At 32.8% G+C, this 25,842-nt stretch overlaps 1 protein-coding gene across 2 annotated transcripts; it reads left to right on the forward strand.

Moving 5' to 3' along the window:
* The first annotated feature begins 136 nt into the window (after positions 1 to 136).
* On the forward strand, positions 137 to 19,424 carry LOC129234196 (40S ribosomal protein S7-like). Of its 2 annotated transcripts, none has more exons than XM_054868114.1 (6): positions 137 to 225; positions 481 to 555; positions 629 to 724; positions 6,096 to 6,277; positions 12,041 to 12,191; positions 19,309 to 19,424. In XM_054868114.1, exons 2-6 carry the CDS (start codon positions 481 to 483, stop codon positions 19,384 to 19,386), a joined length of 582 nt encoding a protein of 193 aa, XP_054724089.1. In that variant the 5' UTR covers positions 137 to 225; the 3' UTR covers positions 19,387 to 19,424. The 2 variants fall into 2 exon arrangements, with proteins under 2 accessions (XP_054724089.1, XP_054724090.1); XM_054868115.1 differs by lacking the exon at positions 137 to 225 and adding an exon at positions 281 to 394.
* Positions 19,425 to 25,842: the final 6,418 nt, after the last annotated feature.

Genomic DNA, 25,842 nt, shown 5'->3' on the forward strand with positions numbered 1-25,842 from the left:
AGGAAAATTTAATGAGCAATTTTATTAATAAAGGAATATTTTATTATTTGAAAATTATTTAGTTTAAATACTGAATTAAAATCTTTTAATCAATGTATTAAATTTCTTTACATTTGTTGGCAGCAATTTCAGATAAAACATGGCAACAGTCCCCAGCGCCCTCTAGAGTTAATGGGGATGTTGCTCACGTTTTAATATTGACCGAAAATAATCAAATATTTCAAAGTAAATACCTAATATTTTATTTCAGCGAAATAATTGCTTTTGTAATCTGTATTTCTTTCGTAAATTTCTTTAAAGCTGAAGTGGTGTACAAAATTAAAGTATTGTTATGGATGATATGCGATTGTTATAGGGTTCACAAATAACCTTCTTGTGAAATTTCATCCTGATCGTAACTTTTCTTTTTATCTAATGAAGTTGAATGTTCTTATATTACCTGTAAGAATTGAAAGATTATAATTTTGAACTTTTTTGCAGATGTATTCTATTGGCGCTAAAATTGTCAAACCCCACAATGAAAAGCCGGATGAGCTCGAAAATACTATTTCTCAGGTACTAAGCTTGCATGAATTTCGATTTTTGAATGTGATTCTTGTTTCCTTTTTCTCATAGTTGTTTCTTCTAGGCTCTCTTGGAGTTAGAGTTGAATAGCGATCTTAAAGCTCAACTTAGAGAACTGTATATAGTAGGAGCTAAAGAAGTTGATGTCAATGGTAAAAAAGTAAGTGAAATCATATGCACCATTAGAAGATAGAAATGTCTATTGTTTGTTAATATCAATTTAGAGATCACTTAACCATGAAAAGGATTATTTCTTACTGTATATAAGGTACTTCATGAATGCTGTAATTTGAAATATTTAGTTTGTTTCATACATGTGCTTGTTTCCATGTTTGCCATTTTATTTGAATCTGTCGAGGACTGATTTATGGAAGGGAATTACGGGCTATTTTATATTGATTGTATTAAATATATTAATTTTTTAAGGTAAAAAGTAATCCTATGTAGTGTATGATGAAAGTCAAATATGAGTTCTTCTGTGAAATACATAATGGGACGTAATTCTGACACTATGAAATTGCTGCAACTATTTCAAAATCAAATGCTATCAAACTCATTCATTTTGATTGTACTCTTTTTTTTTTTATCCATTGCATTTATTTCGACATTGATTGTTAAATGTCCATGCTATTTAAAGATGCGTGACATAACAAGTCTCATTTTTGTAATCTATATTTTCTGCTATCATGTATTGTTTACTGTGTATTTTGCCATATGCTCATTTGACCAGTTTAGTCTATTAACCAAATTATATTTAACAAGCGAGTTTCAACATGAAACGTGCCACGGCATGATTATTTGATAATATGTTTTGGTAATTTTTAAAATTCCGGCAATGGCTTTATTGTGACATTGCTAAACTTGATTCAATAACTTAATTATTTTACTGGTAAGACTAATTTCAGGGGAATAAAGAAACAAAAATATGGTCATCAATGAAAGCTACCTACTGGAGGTTTAGGTTACGATTTTAACTATCCAAATATCACCAAACAGGCAATTGCTTCTTTAAAATGTAAAAGAGGAACAATTTTCACCCGTCATACCTCGACGGGAGATTTTCTAGTTGAATATACAGTAAGAACCCTCTAAAGCGGACACTGCAATATAGAGACGCAATAGAGGGGTGTCTGCAGGACGGGTTTACTACTGTTATTTGCCTTGGAATTGGGGAATTAAAAATTTTATGCATAAGAGGGGCGTCAGCATTTGAGGATTGTCTGTTAGGAGGGGTTTTACTGTATAACAATTTCTGTGGTAAATGGATATTTTTGAAATCAAAAGCTCATTGCTATCGATGCAAGAAGTGTGTGATGAAAAACAATCATGATTTTCACCATGAAATACATTATGGGACGTAATTCTGACACTATATTATATTATATTTATTTGTTATAAAGAAATTTTCAACTTGCATGTTGCTCTTTGTTTTTGGCAAGTTCATTTTAATTTATTAAATTAATTGTTTGGTTTTACATGCATAACTCGGTAGAGCACTAGTTGATTATAGTTCTTGGATTAAGTGTTAATTGATGGTGTACTCTGTACATGTTTACTTATGTAGTGTATGATGAAAAGCAATTATGAGTTTTAGTGAAATAAATAAAGGGACGTAATTCTGACACTACTTTTTTTTTTGAACTAGCCTTCTGTTAATCATGATTTTGTTCCTCATTAGCCGCAAAATAGTTTGCCTTGCACGGATACTTGATAACTGACGATGTTTAAACGAAAAGCCGAAAGGCTAAATTCCGTAAGTCAGTCAACAATGTTACATGCTTATACAAGCAGAGATAATACCACACAGTGGAAGATGCAGAATCAAATGTTAATGTGAAGAAATGGACATTGGAAACTTGTTTAAAATCTTACCAAAAATTTATTGGTCCATAGAAACTAAAATAAACTAACAAAAATAAGTTTATAAGAATAAACCCTGGCCATAACCCTTTCAAGGGCAGCGTCCCCGCCTTGAGAACGCATATTTGACAATTTTTTTCCAAATATATATAGCTCTCTGCAAAAAAACTATCGATTTGTTAAAGAACCCTTATAGTTGCTTTTTCACTCAATAGATGTCAGCACCATTGAAGTCTTTTTTCCTTCTCTGAGAGAGGTTTGAAATGTGCGGATTTTTAGGGTCAGAGGATTTTTTTTTTTTTCAGTAGTAAGACCCAGAGTTAAAAAATATTAGTCACAAATTTTATTTTTATAGGCTCCTAAGACTTCATAAATGTCTTTACCAAATTTTAATAGTGCAAAAACATTGAGAAATATACATTTATTTTATACGTCCTCACTGTGAAGACTTTGCCCCGGTTCAGTATGTCATTTCTCATCAGTCAATAGATGGCAGCACTAGTTCCCTTAGATTTCTCTTTAGCTTTATAATTATAAATATTGCATATAGATACATGCATATTATTCTGCTTTTAACTTTATCTTCACTGATTGCGTGCAATTTTATTTATATATGCGATCTATTACAACCGTATTATATTCAAGTATCTGTTTATAATATTATATATATATATATATATATATATATATATGTATATGTATATGTATATATATATATATATATATATATATATATAGTACATTTATATTTATATATAAATATATTTATATGTATATATTTATTTATACATTTATACTACTTAAAATGGAACCAAATTATAAGAATACAATTGTTTTCGAAAATGCTAAATTATTTTTGCGTTTGTATTTATGTATATATCAATTATATCCATCGTATTGCATTAGAATATGTGTTTATCATAAGATTAAAAGTCAATAAATCAGTAAAAATGTAAATATCATAGTTGAATTAGTGCCTGTAAGAGCGCTTTTCCTATGCACAGCGTTTTGTGCTTTCTCTGTTCCAGACGGGCAGCGTCCTCGTCTTGAGAACGTATGGTTCCAATATTTAAAAAAAATTCTAATTTTTTTTCCAATGAAAATCAGTTCAATGATGCTAAAACATTATGAAAAGTGAGTTTTTTTGTAGATTTTAATTTTTTTTCAAGTACTGCCCCTCAAAGGGATAAGCAGAGGTGGAGTTCGCAACTCCCCAACACCTACCGGACCTAACATACAAGAGGCTGACGAACACAAAAGAGAGAGAACGATTGGAATCGTTCACTATTTATACTTGCCTCATTTGCATATGATTGGACATCAAAGGATGCCAACCTAAAACTGAAACTTGACACATGCCGAAAGAATTGAGGAGTTAATCTAATTTGAATAAAGTAAATTTTATATTACATTACAGTAGGAATAAGAACGCGGTTAAATATCGCTTACCGATGTCTATCAATACTGTCATATTTTTCCTGTAAATTTTAAAGGCAGTGGTTGCTGCACCCATCATCGGAGCGGGATTTAATGAGCAAGAGAATGCTCAAGACTAATAACCTCCTAATGCGATAACCTAATTAAATATTGACTAGAAATGCATAATTAAAAAATAGTTGAAGACAACTTAAAAAATAAACCAAATTTATTTGGTAATTTAGTAAAGTTAGTATAAGATTATTAAAAACATTTGAAAATAACGCGAACTAGAGCTGAGCCATATCAATCTATTAACTATCTATTAAAATTAAACCCGCATTGTTGCTTAAAAGCAAACGAGCGCGCAAGTCAACTAGCCAGAGAGAAAAACGCCGAAGAAGTCAATTTCCTACATGAAACCTTTCCTTTTATCCTAAGTCAACTCATTAGCATGCGGACGCCAAAATCTACTTCTGATACACGCCAGCATAGCGCCTGGCCAATGAGCATTAGGCACGTGCCTATCAGTTACGATGCTTCGTCGATTACGTAAAGATCGTGACGTCGTAGATCGGCGACTGGGCACGTGCGAGATATGTCTTCAGGCATCCGCATTAGAAGGTAGAAAAACATCGTTGAAAAATTTCTCCCATACTAGGATTAGGCAGTTGACTGATACTACCATGAGATAAACTAATTAAAACTTGTTAATTGTAATTTAAGAAGAGCTAGGCCAACACCAACCACTTCCGACCATTGTGCATGCTTGGTTCGTGTAAAAATGTCTACCGTCATGGAACGCGGTGCGAGTTTCAAATCGTACATTGAATTTGAAAATTGTTTAAAATAGTTCAAAATGAAAAGTTATTCGGATTTTTTCATCGCTGATTGCAGAACTTTGAAAGGAGCTAGAAAGCGCTATCCAAATCGTGTTGCTAATGCTTGTCTCGACATAAAATACTACTTTGTCAAACTCGCGTGTGTCCACGGAGGAACAACGACATCCATATAAATTCATAAGGTCCATTTAAATCATGTCCGACCCAAAGCAGCGGCACCCGAGGGCTTGGAGTAGAGATGGTCAATGTATCACAGCGAATAATTAAATTATGATTAAAGCATAATTACAGATCATGTATGCCGTTTTAATATCTATATTATTTCCAGAACTATCATTTCGCTCAGCGTATATATCTTAATTTGCATAGTTGGTCATATATTACTCGTCCGACCGCTTAGAATGTCATTGGGAGTCTTAATTTGTGTGGTCGGCCATACATAATTCGTCCGACTGCTTAGCATGGTCATTGGGAAAGAATCTTAATTTGTGTGGTCGGCCATACATATTTCATCCGACCGCTTAGCATGGTCATTGGGAAAGTATCTTAATTTGTGTGGTTGGCCGTACATAATTTGTCCGACCGCTTAGAATGTCATTGGGAAAGTATCTTAATTTGTGTGGTCGACCATACATAATTCGTCCGACCGCATAGAATACCATTGGTCGGCTGTTGAAATTAGATCCCGTCCATCGTAACGCCCCCTTGGTCGGGTTCATAAAACAGTCCTGATCCCAAGGCAGTAATTTCTACTCTGCGCATGCGCAGAAGGTGGTCGGTGCTTCATTACATTTCCGGCAGTCAGTGCAGCAACCACTGCCTTAGATTATATTTATTTTGTTATACAAGTAAATTTTCAACTTGCATGTTGCTCTTTGCTTTTGGCAAATTCATTTGAATTTATAAAAAAATTCATTGTTTGGTTTTATACGCAGAACTCGATAGAGCACTAGTTAATTATAGTTCGTGGATTAAGTGTTTACTGATGGTGTACTCTGTGTACATGTTCACTTATGTAGTGTATGATGAAAAGCAATTATGAGTTTTACAGTGAAATAAATAAAGGGACGTAATTCTGACACTACTTATTATTTTTTTGGATTAGCCTACTGTTAATCATGATTTTCTAGCTCATTGTTTGCAAAATAGTATGCCTTACTGATACTATCATACTTTTCCTGTAAAACTTAAAGCTGATTTTATGGGTGAAGGTTCAAACATTTTTCCTTCTAGGAAATGTTAGATTCCCATTTTGCTTTTGGTGTTAAAATCAAGATTTAAATGTAGTGTGTGATGAAAATCGATAATGAATTAAACTATGAAATATATTATGGGACGTAAATCTGACATTACTTGAGAATGTATTTACTTTTTTGTTAAGCAAAAATTGATAAGTTTTATTCTTCCTTTTAGGCACTAGTTATTTCTGTTCCAGTTCCACAGTTGAAATCATTTCAGAAAATTCAAGCTCGATTGGTTCGAGAACTTGAAAAGAAATTCAGTGGAAAGCATGTCGTTTTTATTGCTCGAAGAACAATATTGCCTAAACCAACTAGAAAAATGAAAGTTAAAAATAAGCAAAAGAGACCCAGAAGGTAAAAATCTGAAACCACATTAGTATTTTGTTTTTTCTGTGTGGTATTTTTCTCGGTATTGTTCGAAATAATTTGATTTTGTTTTCATTAGCTTACATTGTTTACATTATTTTGTTTTCATTAGAAACTTATGCAGATTCAATGTTGCAAATTGAGGCTTCAGCAATTTCAAAGTTCTTATTGTAAACTTCCAACTATCTACTGAATTAGTGGCACAAGTGCCACGAGTTATAAAAATCGTCAATACAACTAATCTTTTGAGGAATCCTCAGATCACTCTTTATTTTCTTATATTATTATTGCAATATGTAGACTAAAAATCAAGGTTTCTTTTCTTATTTATATGAAATATTTCATTTTAATCTTAAAAATTAGTCAAAACTAATGTGTATTTCTGATTTATTCAACTGTAGAAGTAGCTAACAGACAAATTAGTAAAACAGCTAATTCTAAACTAACTCTTATAAAATTGATAAAAATGAAATATTAGATATAAATAATGAAAGAAACCTTAATTTTAAGTCCACATATTGTAATAATAACTAAAGAGTGATTTTTTCGAAAATATCATATTTTCAAACCCTGATTTTTGCACAACAGAGCTTAACAAAAATAAACAAAAAAAAAAACTAGGTTTAAATTTAAAAATTTCAAAAAAAAAAAAAAACAACTTAAAAAATGCATGTTCCTAATTGATGGTTGACTCATGGATAATCCACCCTGTGGATAATCAAGAAGTTACTATGTTTTGTCTGCTTTTAACAGATAATATTTTAATTATTTTTTAAACATATAATGTTTAAATTTCCACTGGTTAATTATTGCAAAAATTTCTGTGGCATACACAAGGGTTAATTCGCTGTTTTAAATTTTAAAAGAATGTTTCTCCTGGTTTATTTTGCTTTTGTTTATTTTTATATTTAATGCTAAGTATTTCGATACTTTTGATCAGCTTTTCTCAATTATTTTTGACCTAGTAAACCAGCAACATGAAGTGAAAAGGATTAGCGGATATGTAATAATAACAATAAATAAATGGATAAATGACTAAATATATGAAGAAAAAAAAAACTTTGTATTAAATGAATGTCACTAAGTATTTTTTTGTAATAATTATACAGAAGTAATAAACATTGGTGAGAAATCATAGCACATTGCAAATCTTTATCACAAAATTATACGTCCGTTCGATGGTCCCCGCATATAAGGCCACTTTTCTGAAGTTCTGGCTCATTAAATATAAATAGTCTATTCTGGATTATCCATACACTGTTAGGTCTTAAATACCATAATCGCTTCTAAGGTCACTTTGTTCTTGCTTTGGGTGATTTCAGCAGCACACGCAGTTTGATTAGAAGCATTTTCCTTCACGAACAATCCTGGTGTTGGTAAAATGTCATTGCTGCTGTATACGTATAGTGTCGTAAATGCAGTAGAAAATGTAACTTAAGTAACACTAAAAAATGAAGCAGTGATACAAGCACAAGTTCCAAGAGCATAAATAATGAAAGATAATTTTATAAGGTATGAGAGGGCTCATAAAATTTACGATATTAAAACTTAAAAAGCATTGTAAAAAAAAAACTTCTGTATTTCTGATTATTTAAAGCAATGTAATTTGTATTGAATTTTACAAAGATTTACTATTTATGTGCTTCCTTATAAATAAATGCGTATGAATCTGTTATAACATCAATTATGTTATGTCCCAAAAAGGTGACTTTACATCAAGATCTGATTGTATATTTCACTCTTTATTTTTATAAAAAAATATGTCCATGGACTTATTTTGATTTGTTTATCTTAATAGAAGATGCTCATTAAACTGGGTATTGTCTACAACACAGGCCCTCTCAAAGTTTCTGGCGTTAAGAGTTTTTTTTCTGATTTGCTCAAAACCCTGACCTGTGAAATATTTTCAAAATTTAGAGAAATGATGTATACTAATTAGAGATGATTTTTCCTGAATTTCTCTGCTAGATAGTATCTGATCTCTACCCAGGTGTTAGGTAATAGAATTTGCTGAGGCCCGTGGGTGCAAGACCTTCCATCCTGGCAAAATTGCCGATTCAGAGGACGGGATGGAAAGAAATCGATGACTTCCTTTCAGGTTTTATTTTGAAAGAATTGAACTTTCCCGTTCTGTAACTACACATATGCGTCAACAAGTAGATTTTCTCGGTTTTCCGCCGTGGTTTTGTTTGCAATGTGCTTTTGGAGACGTGGTTTTTTGATTTGCGCCATTTGCGTGCTGAAAAAGAACACGGTACGAGAGTCCCTAAACTCATTCATTTCCCGGAATGTTATCAAAATGGCCTACTGTTGTTTTTAGGACTTCAAATTTAAAAAAAAAATTCCCCCCCCCCTCACAAAAAGTACAGTAGAGCAGTGGAAACCAGAGCCCTGACTAACATAGTTCCAAATTAACTGGCATAGGTAGATTTTTCAACGGATGTGAAGGCTTAATACTTAATATTCAACTTCAAACTTTCAATATCGTAACTTCACTTCATTTGATTTTGAACATTTTTGCAATTGGAAGTATACATCTAGAACTAACGGTTGCAAAAATAAAGGTCTTGCATGTTAAAATGGAGCACCCTGTGTATATCTTCTGTGTATTGTTACAGACAGGTGCATCTGAAATGTGATGATCGCTATCGACACGTGAGAAATACATAAGGTAAATGGGAATTTTGTCCAGACCAAAGGGAATATTGTTATACGCAGGTTTCACTGTAATGTCACTCCTCTTTCCTGAGCACCCATATGATTTTCATCCTTTATTAGATAAATCCAAATTTTATGCGCAGTTAAAAACTTCCCTTTTTATGTCAGCATTTTATATTTTTCTGCACATCTTTATTGCTTGCACACGATTTTTCTTTTTTGTTAAAATATTGTATTTTATTTTAATCATTATTTTGAGAAATGATGCATAATTGGTAGAGATGACAAACCATGAATTTCTCTGCTAGATAGTATCTGATCTCTGCTCTGCTGAGAGACGTTTTATTTTGACTGTAAACTCCCATCATCTACAGTAAAATAGGTGAAGAAACTACACTATAGTGAATGTAATTAACTTGCATACATATAATTACAGCTTATCCCTAAGCATGTTAAAGCCTGGCCTGTAATTTCAAATTTTTATATTTGGAGGAGGGGGGTGGTATATCGCCTCTATCACTTGCCTAAGAACACATTAAATTTTCAAATCAAGGGAAACCATGAACCCGTCCCCTTAAATGAGACCTGTTAAAAGCTAAAGAATTATTATTGCAAATAGATTAAACAGATCTGTGCATACTGCAGGGCTAGATGAAATTAAAAGTCTGTGAACTCAGGTAGTTTCTATTAAATTTTTTACAAAAAAAAAAAATTATGTGCTCCTCTTAAGGTTTGTATCGTGGCCAACAAGCAGTCAAGTACAACTATGAACCATGCTATCAGCATGGTGTTTTTTTTTCCCGAAGTTTACACCTAATTACATATAATTAATTGGAGGGACATCAAAACTAGGAACTAACATTTGTCGCTCGTCATTTTTTTTTTATAATGCACAAATTTGTTTTAAAATGATCAAAATTGTCTGCATACATTGAAAATTTCCTTCAAAGGGTTTTCACTTGTTCGTGTATATTATCTGGGTCTGGCAAACAGAATTTTTTTATGTGCATAGCCAATTATTTCAGATTTGCGTCAACATCCCTCAAATTGTTACAAACCATTTCTTAACTATATATATTACCGTATCTTTTATAAACAACCGACTTTTTACTGTTAGAAAAATCATTACTATTTAACATAAATTACTGTTATTAAGCATAAAATCAATGTTCCATAGCTGCCAACTTGTACGATTTAGCCGTGCATTGTAAGATTTTCGGACGTTTTGTACGCTCTTATGTTAGATTTGTACGAGAACTGTGCACTTCATTGGATAAACAGCATGGGGAACACTTTAATCTGTAAGAACTTACAGAGAAACTATTGTTTTGAGCAAGTTTCTTATAGACAAGTTTTGAAAGCTGCAAAGTCAACAACTTTTCAAAGGAAAAAAAGTTTATTTACTTATTTTTAAATTTTTTTTTCGCTTTTGCTTAAAAGCACAGATCAAGTAAAGGTGAAGATTTGAAAATATTATTATGCTTTTAATTTTAATACTTTGCTTAAAATGGTCAAAAAAGCATAGAAATATAGCGACTGCATACATTATGAGATTTTTTCAGTTGGCATGTTGGCAGATATGATGTTTAATGAGATGCATGAATTAAAACAGTACATAGTAGGGAACTTACATTAAGTACATTACTGCATTATAATAGCACTGAAAAGTAGATATAGTAAATTTAATCCTAATTTTTAAAATAATGAAGTTGATGGTTTATGCAGTGTAGGAACACCCATATTTCTGGTCTGATCTCTCCAATGAAACAGCAGCTTCCATTTTCATAATGTTTGTACTTTGCTCAGACACTACTATGTGAGCTTCAGTATTAAAACTTAAGTTCTGATCATTTACAAATTTCCTTTTCTTGTCGTGCTACCTTCGAAGCACTTTTTAATTGTTCAGTCATATCGAGAATCTTGACCTTTTCTTTAATGCTCAGAAACTTTCTCTTTTTCTTTCCACTTTCACGAACTTAAAATGAAATTGCGCGTTTGGGAGCCATTCCATTTTATCAACGTTCATTATGTAGAGTGAAGGGGGGAAAAAAACACGTTAAGAATAGGAGCGGTTATTTGTATAAACTAAAGCAAAGCGTTGTTAAGCACTTTATAATCGTTCAAGCATATTGAGAATCTTTACCTTTTCTTGCATTTCTCTTTTTCTTTCCACTTTCGCTAACTTTAGATGAAAGAGTACGTTTGGGAATCATTCTATTTTATCAACTTTTCATATGTAGAATGGAAAAAAAAAATGTTAAGAATCAGAGCGGTTATTACTAAAGCAAAGTGTTGTTTAGACTACTAAAATGTATGAACTTTTGCTTTCAGTGATGCTAAAGGGATGAAAATCCATTCACGAAACCAATGTTTAGTGTCATAGAAGCCCATTCAAACGCTCCGCCACTCCTTTCCAAAAAATTTTATGTTGCAGGCAAGCAATTTGGGTCAGCAATAAAAAAAATAATTACTCATGAAAAACTTGAGTTACAGCACTTTCGCATCAGTTGAATCGCGTTGTAGTGGGATCCGACTGTACATCAAATGCGTGTAGAAGAAAAGAGGAATTTTTTTGAAAAAATTTGGACTGGTCACTTAAGTAGTGTAGATCTAAAAATCAGCTTCCTCTGACCTGTCTAAAGTCATTGAAAAGGAGAGGAATGTAAGAAATATGAATTACTAAAAATTCGATAATTAAAAAAACTACATTCGGTTATTCATCACAAGATTTTTTTTTTTTTTTGAAGGGTTTTTTTTTTGGTTAGGTTCCCAACAGAAAATTGAGAGTTTACAGCACTTAAAAGCCTCAATTCACTTGAAACTAAATTTAAGTTGTCTGATAGACATTTTTTAAATTTAATTTTGTGTATGTGTGTGTGTGATCAAACAATTAAAATATTATAATGTATTATTTTTAAAATGAGATGTATGTCATGGTAGACTTTTTACAAAATAATTATATCATGAATGTTTGAAATAGATTGTCTATTTCCTCCTCAACATTCTTCTCAAAGTGTATGTTAGAAAAATAAGTATTCACGTTTGTTCTGCTTTTGATAACTACTAATTTTATTATTTTTCATTTTAATTTAGCCGAACTTTAACAGCTGTACATGATGCTATCCTAGAAGACTTAGTATTTCCAGCAGAAATTGTAGGAAAAAGAATTAGGGTGCGTTTAGATGGAAGTCGTTTGATGAAGGTTCATTTAGACAAAACACAGCAAACAAATATTGAACACAAGGTAATTCTTTAAGTGCAATTTAATGTTGTTTGGGGGGAAAAAATCCTACATGATGAGATAGTAAAAAGTTTCAAGTAGCTTTGATCCTAATGATGATTTTCAATCCAACTCTGATATAAAGCTGAGGAAAAATAAGTCTGAAGGATCTACCGTGTTGCATTTTCCTCCCTCACTCAAGGCATTTGCTTTAATAAAAAATGTAAATTATAAATAGTGGAGATGGTTGTTTTATTCCCTTCATGTAAATAAGATATTAACAGGGCTGCCTACTGCGCGTGGTTACTTCGAAAAAATGGCCTCCGCAAAGAAGTTCCTTTGCCCCTTTCACGGCCGAACGTTTTCAAGCTTAAATTTTGCTATTTTATCATAACAAACATTTAAATATGGGAAATTAAAGATGCTTATACTCAAAGATTGAAATAGTGTTTAAAGCAGCTTTATTAATTCAAAAATAGTAATTTTTATACTTGTGCTTAAAATGAGTTATTAAAGATAACAGTTAAGCTATAACACAATTTTAACGGCTATAAAACAATTTTAGACAAGTGGTTTTAGTTATTTTTATTGATTTTAATAAGAAATACCAAACAGCTCCGCAAAATTTCTCCTCAAAATCACCATGGATGCTCCTCAAATTGTTTCTCCAAGGTTGGCAACCCTGTATTAAGATTAGCAACACAGTGAAGCACAGTATATACGTTCTTGAAGGGACTGTTCAGAAATTTTTTTTAAAAAATTGATTAAATTTTTTAAAAAATGTACGATAGGTATAGGTTAATGTATTAGATGGGGGAGGGGGGTGTCTACCCACCTGGAAATGTCGGGGAAACTTTTTGTTCAGAAAATGTCAGGGAAAAGTCAGAAAAATTTACTTGTATGCAGAAAACCTAGAATTTTTTTAAAAATTATTACCAGTTTCAAAAAATTTGTTTTTCTGTTTTGCAGTTTAATAAAATAAATTTGGTCGAAATTCATGCAACTTGAAATTACTAACAGAAAATATTTCTTTTCTTAAACCAGTTAGGGGAGATGTTAAAACACGGTGAGCGCCTTCCGTCTCGCTTGTTCTTGCACCCTCCTGGTTGTGCCTTCAACCCCACCTTTTGTTTTTTAGTTTTGTGCATTCTAGTTTCCCTTGGAGGTTGAAAAGTTTACACCCCGCTAACAATGGTAGTTAGGTTGCTCTGCAACTACCTATGAAAAACTTTAGTTTCCCCTACCAGTTATGGATAAAATATTTTTAGCAACTAATATAAGAGGGTTAACTAGTTTACAGATTGTTGTTCAATTTCAGTATTACTTATGTGTTTGTGTAGTTCTTTATCTCTCTGGAGATGTTTTTATTAATTTATGTATGTTTAAATGCTTTGAAACAATTCCTCTTGAATTAGAGCAAAACAAAATAAAAATGTCAACAGAAAAAAAAACTTAAAAAAAAAAAATTTGGTTTGGAAAGGGGGGGGGGGGGGTAGAGAGCTAAGCTGTTGCACAAAAAGCTTTAGACATTTTCCTGTACTTAAAAATCTTGGGTCAAAAGGCAGAGGTTGCAAATTGAACCGAATACAAATACCCAGTCACAGTAAAATCAATGTTGAAGTACAGTGAAATTTTGGATGCAAAGTTTGGTTTCTTGATTTCGCTGGCATCAGAATTGCAAGGTTTTTAATAAGATTAAAGGCTGGCCCTTTTCTTATGTGAAGAGATGCATTTAATGTTTAACTGTTGATTGATGTGATTTCTTAAAAATATTCTCAGTCCCCCCCCTCCCTCCCCCCCCAAAAAAATGTTTTAGGGATGGATGAATGTAATAGTTTAAACCTGGAAAATTCAGGGAAGAATTTTTTTTTTTCAGGTAGACACCCTGATTAGATTCTGCAGGAACCAATTTAAAGTTATAAAGGTTAAGATTCAGAAAATTTCTAAGTGACCAGTGGCCACCACTTGCAGAGGGCTACAAAATGAGAGGAGTTTTTACTACTTTCATGAAAAAAACAAATAGAACTTAACAGAATTACATTTTAAAAGCTATAAACATGCTTTTTTTTTTCAAAATAAGTAAATAAATAAATGTAAATCAATCAAAAGTCTGCAGGAAACTGCATTTTAGATGAAATTTACAAAAAATACGATTTTCCTGGTAAAATTTCACTTTTCTAGAAAATAACTTAGAAACATAATTTCTGGCCCTTTTAATGTTTTTTTTTCAGATAGGCATCCAATTCTATTTTTGTAACTTAGGCCATTAAATAGTCTTGTCTGCTTTCATCTTGCGAATGACCAAACATGGTGACTATGCGAAAAATTTAAGATATGGATGTAATTTTAATAATTAAAAACCCTCAAAAACAATAATTTAGATGAAAGAGTCAGTTTTTAGCACATTAGCCTCTAAAGCAATATGGATAAAATAATATCCTGAAAATAAAATTTGAAGGAAAAAAGTTTGCATTTTTCAAAAAACTTGTCGAGGAGGGGGGGAAGGATTTATGGCACATTTTGCGGAATGTTCTATAGTTTTCATTGTATTGCAATAGGCACCCAATTTTATTTTTGGAAACTTAGGGACTAAAAGAATCTTGTCAACTTCCATCTTGGAAGTGACCAGATATGGTGACTACTAAAAAGATGAGATTTAGGTTTTTGAATTTGTAGCATAAAAATAATTATAAAATGTTAAAATCCTCATTAAACATCAATTTCAACTGTAATAGCTTTTGGCACATTAGCATCCAATGCAATAGGGATAAGGTGAAATTTTAAATACAAAATTTTTAATTTCTTGAGAAAACAGCTTTAAATGATAAGAAAAAATAAATAAAATGCTTTGCAGCGCATTTTGAATTATTTTCATTAGTTTGTATTTGAATAAGCATCAAATTCTGCTTTGTTTTTGCAAACTTAAGCACTTGTACTTTGCCTACTTCCATCTTGTGAGTGACCAAAAAATGGCATCTATGTTTCACACATGACTGAAAAGTATTGCTGTTCTGGTCAAAAAACAATCTTCCTTGATGTTTTTATCCTCAGGCATATGCTTCCAAAGCGATTTATTTTCTTCCATTCTCTTGAGTTTGTGCATAATTCCTGTTCATCTCGAGATTTTTTTTCTTGGGAACAACAGGGGGAAAATGGCAACTGAGGACACTTTTTTAGGTCGCCACTTTTTCAAACTAGGTCGTTATGTGGCAACCGTGAATCTTGACCTTTAAAAAGTTGTATTTAACAAAATGTTTTAACTACTGCACTGTATGTTAAAACCTAAGGTTCTAGTAGTGTTTGACCAGCTTGAACCCTAGCGTCAAAGACCGGGTAGCTTTTTGCGACTTTTATCAATTTTTTTGCTTTCTAACTAGGTCTTGGTAAAATTGCTTTTAATGCTTCTTATTTACATGAATGTGAACTAAAAACAGTTGTAACCATGTTTTCAGAAAAATTTCTGGTGGGGGGGGGTGTTTTATTATTTAAAATTTTTATACCTTTATTCAATAACTGGGTACCCATTACACTGCAGATCAAAACATAACCCTTCAAAATGCTTCTGATGTCATTTTTGATGGTTCTCATGTAAAATGAGCTCTTGAATCAAAAAACGACCACTTTCCCCCCCCCCCATCAGTCAACCGCCCCCTTTTATATCGCGCCCCCTAATTTTATTCTGTTTTCGGCCGTTACTTAGTAATTATTTATATTTGATAGGAAAATTAGCATTGTATTCACCATTATTATTCTTCTGAAGGATTAGAGAAGTTGTATAGTTCAAACAGCTATAGATAATGAACATTTGTAGCAAGTTGGAAGGGATACTATAGCGAGTATCCTTCCTCCCCCCCACCCAAACAAAAAAATGCTCACTCACTATTTTTACTTCCTTTTACAAAAAAGGAAGTAATGTATTCACGAAAAAAATTTCACTCAAAATTCGGCCTTAACCCGTTCGCACCCAGCGTCACGCGGACGCTACACAACAATTCCTCTCTTATCAGCCCAGCAACACATATCCGCTACGCGCTCTGATCGACGCTGACGTCCCAGCGTCACATATACGCTTTCTCGAAATGGAACGATTGAATTGAATATTTAAACGATAATAGATGGCGCTAAATGGCTATAACTTTGATCTTATTCGAGTCACATGGTATTTGACCTTCATGTACACGCTTTAGTTTTTTATTTGGGCCTCTCAATGGGATAGATTTTTTTTTTACGTAAATATCAGTGAATCACTGCTCTGCGCGAATGATTTATGAGGTCTCAATTGCTCTTGTTTATATATTTGCTTCTCTTTTTTTGTTACGAGTAATTGAAAGAGATATACATCTAGCTGAATAAATTATGGGGGAGGGGAGGAAGGTTAAAATATTTTTGCGTATGTGTTCCAGACTTTTGGGATTCCCCGTTCGATGAGAGTACAGGAAGGATTTCAAGCGGCACTGAAGTTTATGATTATTTTTGAATCCTTTCTGATATTGTTCTTCTTTATTTATTCTTTTTTATTTGGAGACTGGAACATTGCAATAAAAATGGTTAGCGAAGTGAATGAAAGGGAATGTTTTCGAGAGAATTATGAAGCAATTTTGAGACTTGTTGCGTGGGAATTTAACTAGTTTAAATTCGTTGACCTAAGTTGTTTTAATTAAAATTACATAAGGAACATATTTTTTTGCTACATTTCTTTTTCTTTGATTGCACACTCACAATGTCTAACTCTAACTTTGTTTTTGTGCACATATTATTTAACTTTGTGCACATAGTTAAAGTTTTAGTATTCTACTTATTTCACTCCCTTCTAATAATGTAATAGTCTTTATATTAATAATTAGTAATCAGTAGTACATTGTTACAGCAAATTTAAAATTTCAAGTCATTATTTTGAAATGCTGATTTTATATGAATATTTTTGTTCAGTTAGGCTTAACTGCTGTAAATGCTCGGGCCGATGGCGGCGTTCCATTTCGGAACGTTCGGTCCCGTAGCTGCGCTTTGTTTTCCATGCGCTGGTCCTCAAGGGGTTAATTTCCATTTTGCTCACCCCCTGAATTAATATTGAGTTTTTTTTCAACCGAATTACGCGGATAAGTGCCTAAGAACATATAAACATTCGAAATGTCCATTTTAACATTCCCCGAGTTAATTACTACGACTTTTCTCGTGATATACGGAGGTGCGTATGTATGTTGCATAACTCGAGAACGGTATGTCCTAGAATGTGTGAAATTTGGTACGTAGACTCCTAGTGGGGTCTGGTTGCGAATCTTCCCTTTTGGGTGTTTTTAAGGGGGTCTTTTGCCCCTTTTTAGGAGGAAATCATTGTTAATTTCGATGTTTACTCAAGTGGTGTTTTAATTTGGCGGACACTTGGCAATATATTTCCAGTCTTTTGGTCGCCAAGTTTTTCGCCAGCTTGGCGACAGAATTGGCGATTTTTTTAAAAAAAATCTGGTTTCAATTTGGCCACTGGTGGTGATATTTAGAGAGTAAACTATTGAATTACATTAAAATTGCCAATAATGGGAAAATGACATTAAAATCTGAGTAAAAGGAAGTCGTGATGCACACATCAGCTCGTTTATTTTTGATAAAGGTTCGTTTCCTTTATTTTCTTAGTGTAAAACCAAAGTATTGGACTCGCTTCCCATTCCTGAAAATTTTTTCACGCTGTTAACATACCAGTCACACTGCAGATCTTAGATGCAAAGAAAATATTACCAGGAGTGATTGTGTTCCGGTATTTTACCGCATTTTCGTCTTGAATTCCAATATCTTTATCTTCGAAAATACCAAAACTTCTATATTTTCAGGAAAACCCACTTTTGTAAAATTTAAGGCAATGTTTAATGAAACTCTCAAAATCCTAATTGAAGACTTTGTTTGGTATAAAGCGTAAGCTAGGGTCATGTTTTGTAAACTCTGGTATGTTTTGTAAGCTCTATGGGGATAATTATCGAAGAACAGCTGGAATGGGGGGTGGAATAAAGGCTAGATAAAAGAAGGAAGGAAAAGAAACGGTATTTTGCCTTCACAAGTGCCTCAAGGTCAAACTGAGAAGGGGTGAAGTCGGTGGCCAGTTTTATTTCCTTTTGGGGAAGGTAGGAAGAGAAAAGTGATAAGAGCTATACTCCTGTCTTTGTTCTTTATGGCAGTAGGAGGAATTAATCCTATGCAAATATTTTCTTTATTTTATATTCTGGTTTATGATCTTTATCTGCATGCGTTCTGTTGTTATTGAACTAATTCTAATTATACTTAATCATTGTTAATATGCTGTTCGTAAATATAAATTAGTTTGTTTAATTAAATTTTACTAGTTAACTCTTACCTTTCATTTCCCTACTTTTTTTTGTTTGATAAATTAATTCATTTGAACTTTGCATGTTCTCACTTAAAAAATCAGGTATCTGGATAAATCTGAAGATATTGGTTCCATCAATGCAGGATAGAACAAGTTTAATTGGGAATGGTTAAACAGAGTGGATTCCTACAATGAAAAGATGAAAATGTTGGGTTAAAGAATTGATAAGGCTGGATTTTGTTTTTGTGTTTCTTGCAACAAGCCCTTTACATATGCTAATGATGGTGTGAAGGCATTATTACAACATTCTTCTACAAATACTCATAAAAGAAACCGGGAATTGTTAAAAAATGCTGGTGTATTAGGCATTAGTGTATTAGTAAATGAATGTAATTGATGGTTAAGGATTCAGATACAGAGGAAAATAAAACATTAATTAAAAGAATTTAATTGAAAGAACACATTTTCTAAGACGAGAGTGGAAGAAAACGTTTCAATCAAATAGAAGAGGTGTCAGAAAAAAAAACTTTTTTCCTGCTCTAAATCTTCAAAATTCAACATGGGTACCTGGTTATTGAGAGTAAGGGAAAATTTTGGTTATTGACGCTAGGGTTAAATAGGGTATTTATCAATGCTATATGTTAAATGAATTTAAAGTCTTGCTAAAAAATTGCTTTGCACATGATTTATCTTGTATAATTTTCTCATTGTGAACTTACTTGAACACTACTAAATAAATGAAACTGTGCATATGTTGTAAGTTTTTCCATTATTTCTTTAAAAGGAATGCATTTTATTAGTGATGTTAATTTCTCTTTTTATTTTTAGACGGAAACATTTGCTGCTGTGTATAAAAAACTCACTGGGAAGGAAGTAACTTTTGAATTTCCAGAGCCGTTGTTCTAATTTTTAAGATGGACTTAAATAAAAAATATTGAAAAATCAATTTTGTTTTAAAAATTATTTTAGTATCTTGTGAATAATAACAGTTAAAAAATATACCTGTATTCTTGCTTTTCTTCTATATTTGAGACAATGAGAAGCAAAGGAATGTAAGTCATGAAATTAAAAATTTGGAAATAACAAGTATAAATGATGAGACCCCCCCCTCCCCAATCCTTTAGGGAAAGAAATAGTACTGGTAGCAAGGCTTGAAGATGATACTGCCCAGTATGCCTGACCAGGCATGTATTTTTTTGTTCCAATATTTTTTCCTAAATCTATTATTTTGTATTTATTGAAAAATTACCGTGTCCTTACTTGGAGCTGAAAATTTATTTCAAGCTCTACTGCTAAGATCAGGGTTGTCCTATTTTGTCCACGCCGAAACAAATCTGGAAAAAACCGCCCCGAACAAAATGTCATTTCGTACATTTTGTCAACTTGATCAGTAAACTGAAAGTTTTGAGTTAAAAATTTGAAGTTTGAAAATAATAAATACATAGATTTTTCCTATTCAAGTAATATTTTAATATAAAAATAGCATGCATAAATCTGTATATAAACAATTGATGGTAAAATATTTTAAAATGAAAAAAAAAATAAGGTCAGTTGAGGTTTATGTAAGTGTGTTAATAAATCAAATGAGTGTTCAAATAAATTGTAATGCATGTAATAGCATTTATAAAACAAGCACATCAGCTGTAAATTTTATGATGTTTATCTGTGATATGGAGGTTCATTGCTCATAATAAGTTCATTTATAAAATTAAAAAGTAGAAATAAAAGGTTTTAAAGGCTGAAGTTTCAAATTATTAAAAATCATATTAAAAAAAAAAGGAGAAACTACTTGATATTAATAAAAGAAATGTTGGCATGAAGTGAAATCTGTTCTTGCAATACAAATACGATGATCAGCAACAGGCTCTGACTAGGCTGTTCCTAATCAATTTATTAGTCCACGATGAAGATTAATGGACCTTTTAAAGCCATCTACCCTCTTGACTTTTTCTCCTCCGGTTCACTGTTCTGAGTACCCACAACACTACTAAAGTAGTAATTTTTCTTAATTTGTATGACATTAACATACAGTAAAATACGTTTAACGCAAAAAATGTTTTATGCTAACTAGTATAGCAATCCGGACTGTATACTGTGCACTTAAATATGTCTTTTAACACGAAATTTATTATAATGAATTTTTTTCCGATCCTTTCAGCTTCGTGTTAAATGTTTTCCACTGTATCCATAAAATATGCGAGTACATAAATATTTTACTATGTGGTGACAATAATAAAAACTCAAAATATAAGTTATAAAATATGTTTAGTCCACATAAAGCTTTGTTTTGTATGTATGTCTCCAAGCATTTCATTTGACTTCCCCTTTGAGTTTATTTTCTACTATTGTATATAGTGATGTAGATCGGGTAAATACCCAGCGGGTAGGTAAATATTTTTTGGGTATTTACCCAAGACCTGGGTAAATACTCAAAAACTAGGTATTTTACAGAAAAATGCAAAAAGTGAATGGGGATTTTTTTTTATTAATCTAAATATGAAATAATTGATAAAACTGATACATACATATGTATTACACAGTTTATAATATTTTTTATTGAAAGACTTGATGAAATTATGAAAGAAACACATCGTGTGAACCAAAGAATCTTTCTTTTCAATGTCGTAATTGGAGAAGATTTTTTTATTTTGTAACCAGTTAAGCTTTTTATTTTTTGTAGAATGGCTTTTTATATCTGAAATTTGGCTATATACATTGATTAGGCATATCCAGCACATTTAATGAGAATATCATATTAGGTTGCTAAGTTGTTTCACATAATAATTCTTTAAATATGTGATTAAAATACAATTTTTGGACAAAACTTTGATTTGTATATGGTTGGTTATATATACATAGTGGAATACATACAGAAAAGTATTTTAGTTGAATATAAATTTTTGAAATAAATATCCAGGTATATTCCCATTTTGGGTATTTATCTGGGTATATACCCTGGGTATTTCCTCCTAAAAAAATACCCGGGAATTTTACATCACTAATTGTATATAATTATCTAATCATGCCCAATAGCATATTCGCATTGTTAAATTTTTTTACTTTTAAGTAAAAGATTATCTAAAAGTAGCTGCACCAATGTGTGATTAAAAAAAATAGATTTATGAAATTCTAAAGCTAATGATTCTATTTTAATTAAATGATTAATTCATAATAGAAAATATATTAGAACAATATACTAATATTATACCATAACAATAAAATTATCTATGTACAATCAGTTAATTTTTCATTTTGTCAGTTTCTTCCGCATACTTATACACTGTTACTGTATTACATGCAATACCCTTTTTTTTAAAAAAAAGGTAACTTTAGGGATGTATTTATTTTTTTCCTTACAGTAGTTTGCTTTCTGATTGGAACTGAATGGGGGAAATTTACTTTAGTTTTGTTGCAAAATAAACCTAGAATTATCCCGTATGCTAGAAAATTCGAATTTCCTGGCATGCTGGATAATACGGTGCCTTCGGAGAATTCAAGTGGCAAATACAGTAGATTCCGGTTAATAGGACCACATTGGGACGGGACCACTTTGGTCTTCAAACCAGCTGGTCCGATTAAGCGAACAGGACCTGTGCAGCTTACTGAACATGCTATATACAAAACATTTAAATGCCCTTATGATTATTGTGAGCCCCATATGCGTGGTGAGCATACAAAGATGAAAAATCGCTGTTTACGAAACTTTTCCTAAAAAAAATAAATTAAAATGAAGCAAATAATTTTTGACACTGGTTTAACTTGTTCAAACTGGTACGGTTTTAGTTATTTCTTCTCGTTATTATGGATTCAATTCCAGAAGTAACTAAAAGGTGAGAGTGAAAAATAAGTGCGATCGGTCATTAAAAATTTCAATGAAATGTAAATTACTCATTTTAAAACTAAACTTTTTGGAGAAAAAGAAATTGCTAAACGTGCAAACAGGGCTGAAGAAAGGTGAAATTTTGATCTCTTCTGGAACAGTGCCGACATACGATGGAAATTTTGTTAACTAGTTTTCCAGTAAACATTGCTGGGTTTGATTAAAGCTGCAAGGAAAAATTATTAATTTTTATTGCACTAAGTATTAAGTTAGTTGACTTACTTGAAATTCGCTTCAAGCGCGCGATTTAAAATTTTTTTTAAATCAATTTATTCTTCTGATATTCCTTGGTTCGATTAAACAGAATTTTGATCCCAATAGGTGAATAATATTACGCTTGTGCATTGGTATTTGTTTTGGTTCTTTAAAATTTGGTCCGAATAAGCGGCTAACCCGATTAATCGGTGGTCCAATTAAGCGGATTCCCCTGCATAGGTTTCGAAGGAGAATTGAAGCAAAAATTTCAAAAAACCTCCCAACACAAATGAATATTGACACGAGAATGATAACATTGGAGCTTGAGGTAAACAACATGTACTTCGCTGAACAACACTTGCGAACCTACTGAATTTTTTTAAAGACTAGCTTTGCTCCAACGACCAATACATGGTATATACTACCAGATTCTCTCAATAGTCTAAAGTTGCAACACTGGTCTAAAGTTGTACGGTTTTACAAAAGCCTTAATTATGAGAGAGAATTTGGTCACTCCCTCGCAGTCCTTTCCTATTCCTATTCAGAGTCACAACTGACTTCAACTGTATTTATGTCGAGGACTGCATACTAAGTGCCTTGCCTCCATTATTTTATATACCGATAGATGGCAGCACCATCATCGGATCAAACAGTTAATGAGAATTTAGAACTAGTCCAAGAGCTAATAGCTACCTGGTGCTAGCACCCCCAGAGGTATCGTTTCACTTGGAGGACATTGAGACCACGAGCATATTTAACGTCGCCCAGTCCCCTTTAATGACGACGGTGGGTCTTCGACCAGCGAGGATCAAACCCGAGACCCTCCGGCCCCCGAGTCCAATGCCTTACCGATCAGGCTACCACGACCCCGCAGTCCTTTAGACTATTGAATTTTCGATGCTGCCACAGATCTTGTTTCCACTGTTCGAAAGTCGAATACTAGCTGTGATGTTCTATGGAGCTTCTCTTATGCAACTATCAATGAGCTTTACCCTGAACCGGAGTGGTTGAGAATCTACACCGATGACTTACGTGCGGAATAGCGAATCGACGCTGGTGTGCGGGTTTACTGCGACCTTTTTCTGCTTATGCCCTTATTGGCTGTTTTGCTTCTGTTTATGATGGACAAGTAGAAGCTTTACGCATTGCTCTAACCCAATTGAAAAGCTGAATAGAACAATTTTCTAAAGCGGTCATCCTGTCCGACTCCCCTTATTCCCCTTTTGCACCACAGTCGACTTCTATCAATAAATGAATCTCCAGTTTACATGACCTTGCCTCAAAAGGCAAGGTTATCATTCGGCAGTGGATCCCTGGTCAATGGGATTCTGGGTAACGAGAAGGCAGACTTCCTCGCAAAAAATGGCACAACTGTCGCCCAAACCTTTTTTTGGGATATATCTTTCCACTCCATGAAGATGGTAATCAAAGACTTGTTCCGGAACACACTATCTAGTTATTTTCGAGGGGGCAACTCATCCAAAATTTGGCTCAACTCCATCGCAGACATCCTGGACCATCCCAGGTTCAAAGCAGTTGCCCTTTTCAGGCTCTTGACGGGACATGATTGTCTTGGAAAATATCTCCACGGATTGAATATTCGCGATAGCCCTAAATGCATGATCTGCAATTTGGATAGCGACCTGGACTCGCCCGTCTTCTTGTCTACCCTGCACTTGTCTCCTCGACTCTGCACGGCGTTACTGGGAGGCCAGGGCCGTTATGGGCTAAACAAGTTGCTTTGTGATTCTTTGTTGTTCGTTCTGATATCTATTATTTGTGTTCTTATTTGAAACCTGCCATTGGAAAAAAAAAATCTTGATTATAAGCATCTGTAATTTTTCATATTTACAGGCTTGAAAACTTTCTGCCGGGAAATGCGGAACAAAAGACTTCTTTGCGGAGCCGCGGGGAATTTTTTTTTAGTCAATGCAATGTGTCTATTGGGACATTGCATTGTAAGAAAAAGCAACGTCCGAAGACTACACGCTGCTGCAAATTATCTCCGACTTTTGTTTAAGCATTATAAAGTTTTCTTTTAAAGAAATTTTGAGCGAACATTAGCGTAACCAGGAATAACATGACAAATACCACACGACAGGAGAGTTTTCACTACTGAGTCGAATCCAAAATCCGCAAAGGTCGCGGTCCCGAGCATTTCAGATTTGTGGTCCCATACTGTATTATATTTTCTTGTAACCGAACTGTTCTAATGAATATAAATTCAAAAAACGTTTTAAATAAGAAACTATTTAAGTCCGTTGTCTTTCATTACAAGTCATTTATTTTGTTTTTGTCACTTTAAAATTGAAATTACTTCAGTGCTTTTGTGTTTTAAAGTCTCAGTTTCCTTGAAATTAATTCCCTGACGAGGGTGCAACTTGTTATTCTACAATTTTGTAATACTACTCAGTAGGATTAGGGTGTTCCCTTTTAGTGAAAAATCGTTTTTAAATGCCTTGGGGGGTGCGTCGAAACCGAAACTTAAGTAAGCTGTCATGAGCTCTTGAATAATAACGTTGATATGTAGCTCTTTCATCTCAAAGCATTTGTGAACTTAAATTTATCTTTTACTCTTACTTTAATCAAGGACTATATTTATGAGTTATTTTGTTGAAGGTTCGTTTCAGACTTGAATCGTCTGTTATTGTTCTTCAATAAAAAATGATCAAATGCCCGAATACACCCTGAAAGAAGCAAGCGAAGATATTTACTAATTTCAAAATTAATTTTTAGAGTGGTCATCATCATTTCAGGATTTGTTGATGTTGATGCTAATTTTAAGGAATTCTGCAGATGAGTTGATGCTTTAGATCGTAAAATGTGTTTATTCTCGAAAGGCACGACGCAATGAAGTTTAGAAAAAGGAATACTTATAATTCGGTGAAAGGGAAATATATTAATGCACTTCATCTCAAAGTTCCATGACGCATCTATGAATTAATTAATTAATGACTAATTTCCTTTTGTGCAGCACAATTTCAATGCTATCAGCACAGAAGCTGTTCAAGTATATGTCTTTTCTACAGAAATTCTTCTTTCGTGCTGAAATTTCTTTTGATGACTTCCAAGATGTGCTTTATTGGATCTATTAGAAGTTCTTTGCTCGAAAGTCTGAAGATGATTCTGAATAATTGTTTCAACAACTATAAAACACACTAAATCAAGAAGAAATGTACAAAAAAAGAAATAAATAAATGCCATTATATATATATATAATTTTACAAAGTATAAAATACACAAATTTGTGAAAAATTTTAAGACACGATTTTCGGGGATGACACAGC

Source organism: Uloborus diversus, chromosome 1, assembly GCF_026930045.1.
Source record: "Uloborus diversus isolate 005 chromosome 1, Udiv.v.3.1, whole genome shotgun sequence".
Classification (NCBI taxonomy): domain Eukaryota; kingdom Metazoa; phylum Arthropoda; class Arachnida; order Araneae; family Uloboridae; genus Uloborus; species Uloborus diversus.

What these genes read in the sequence shown, in the direction of transcription:
- LOC129234196 (XM_054868114.1), top strand. Translation starts at nt 481, where the DNA reads ATGTATTCTATTGGCGCTAAAATTGTCAAACCCCACAATGAAAAGCCG. An exon ending in TCGAAAATACTATTTCTCAG is followed by an intron (nt 556 to 628) that starts GTACTAAGCTTG and finishes TGTTTCTTCTAG; the next exon opens with GCTCTCTTGGAGTTAGAGTT. An exon ending in AAACAAATATTGAACACAAG is followed by an intron (nt 12,192 to 19,308) that starts GTAATTCTTTAA and finishes TTTTATTTTTAG; the next exon opens with ACGGAAACATTTGCTGCTGT.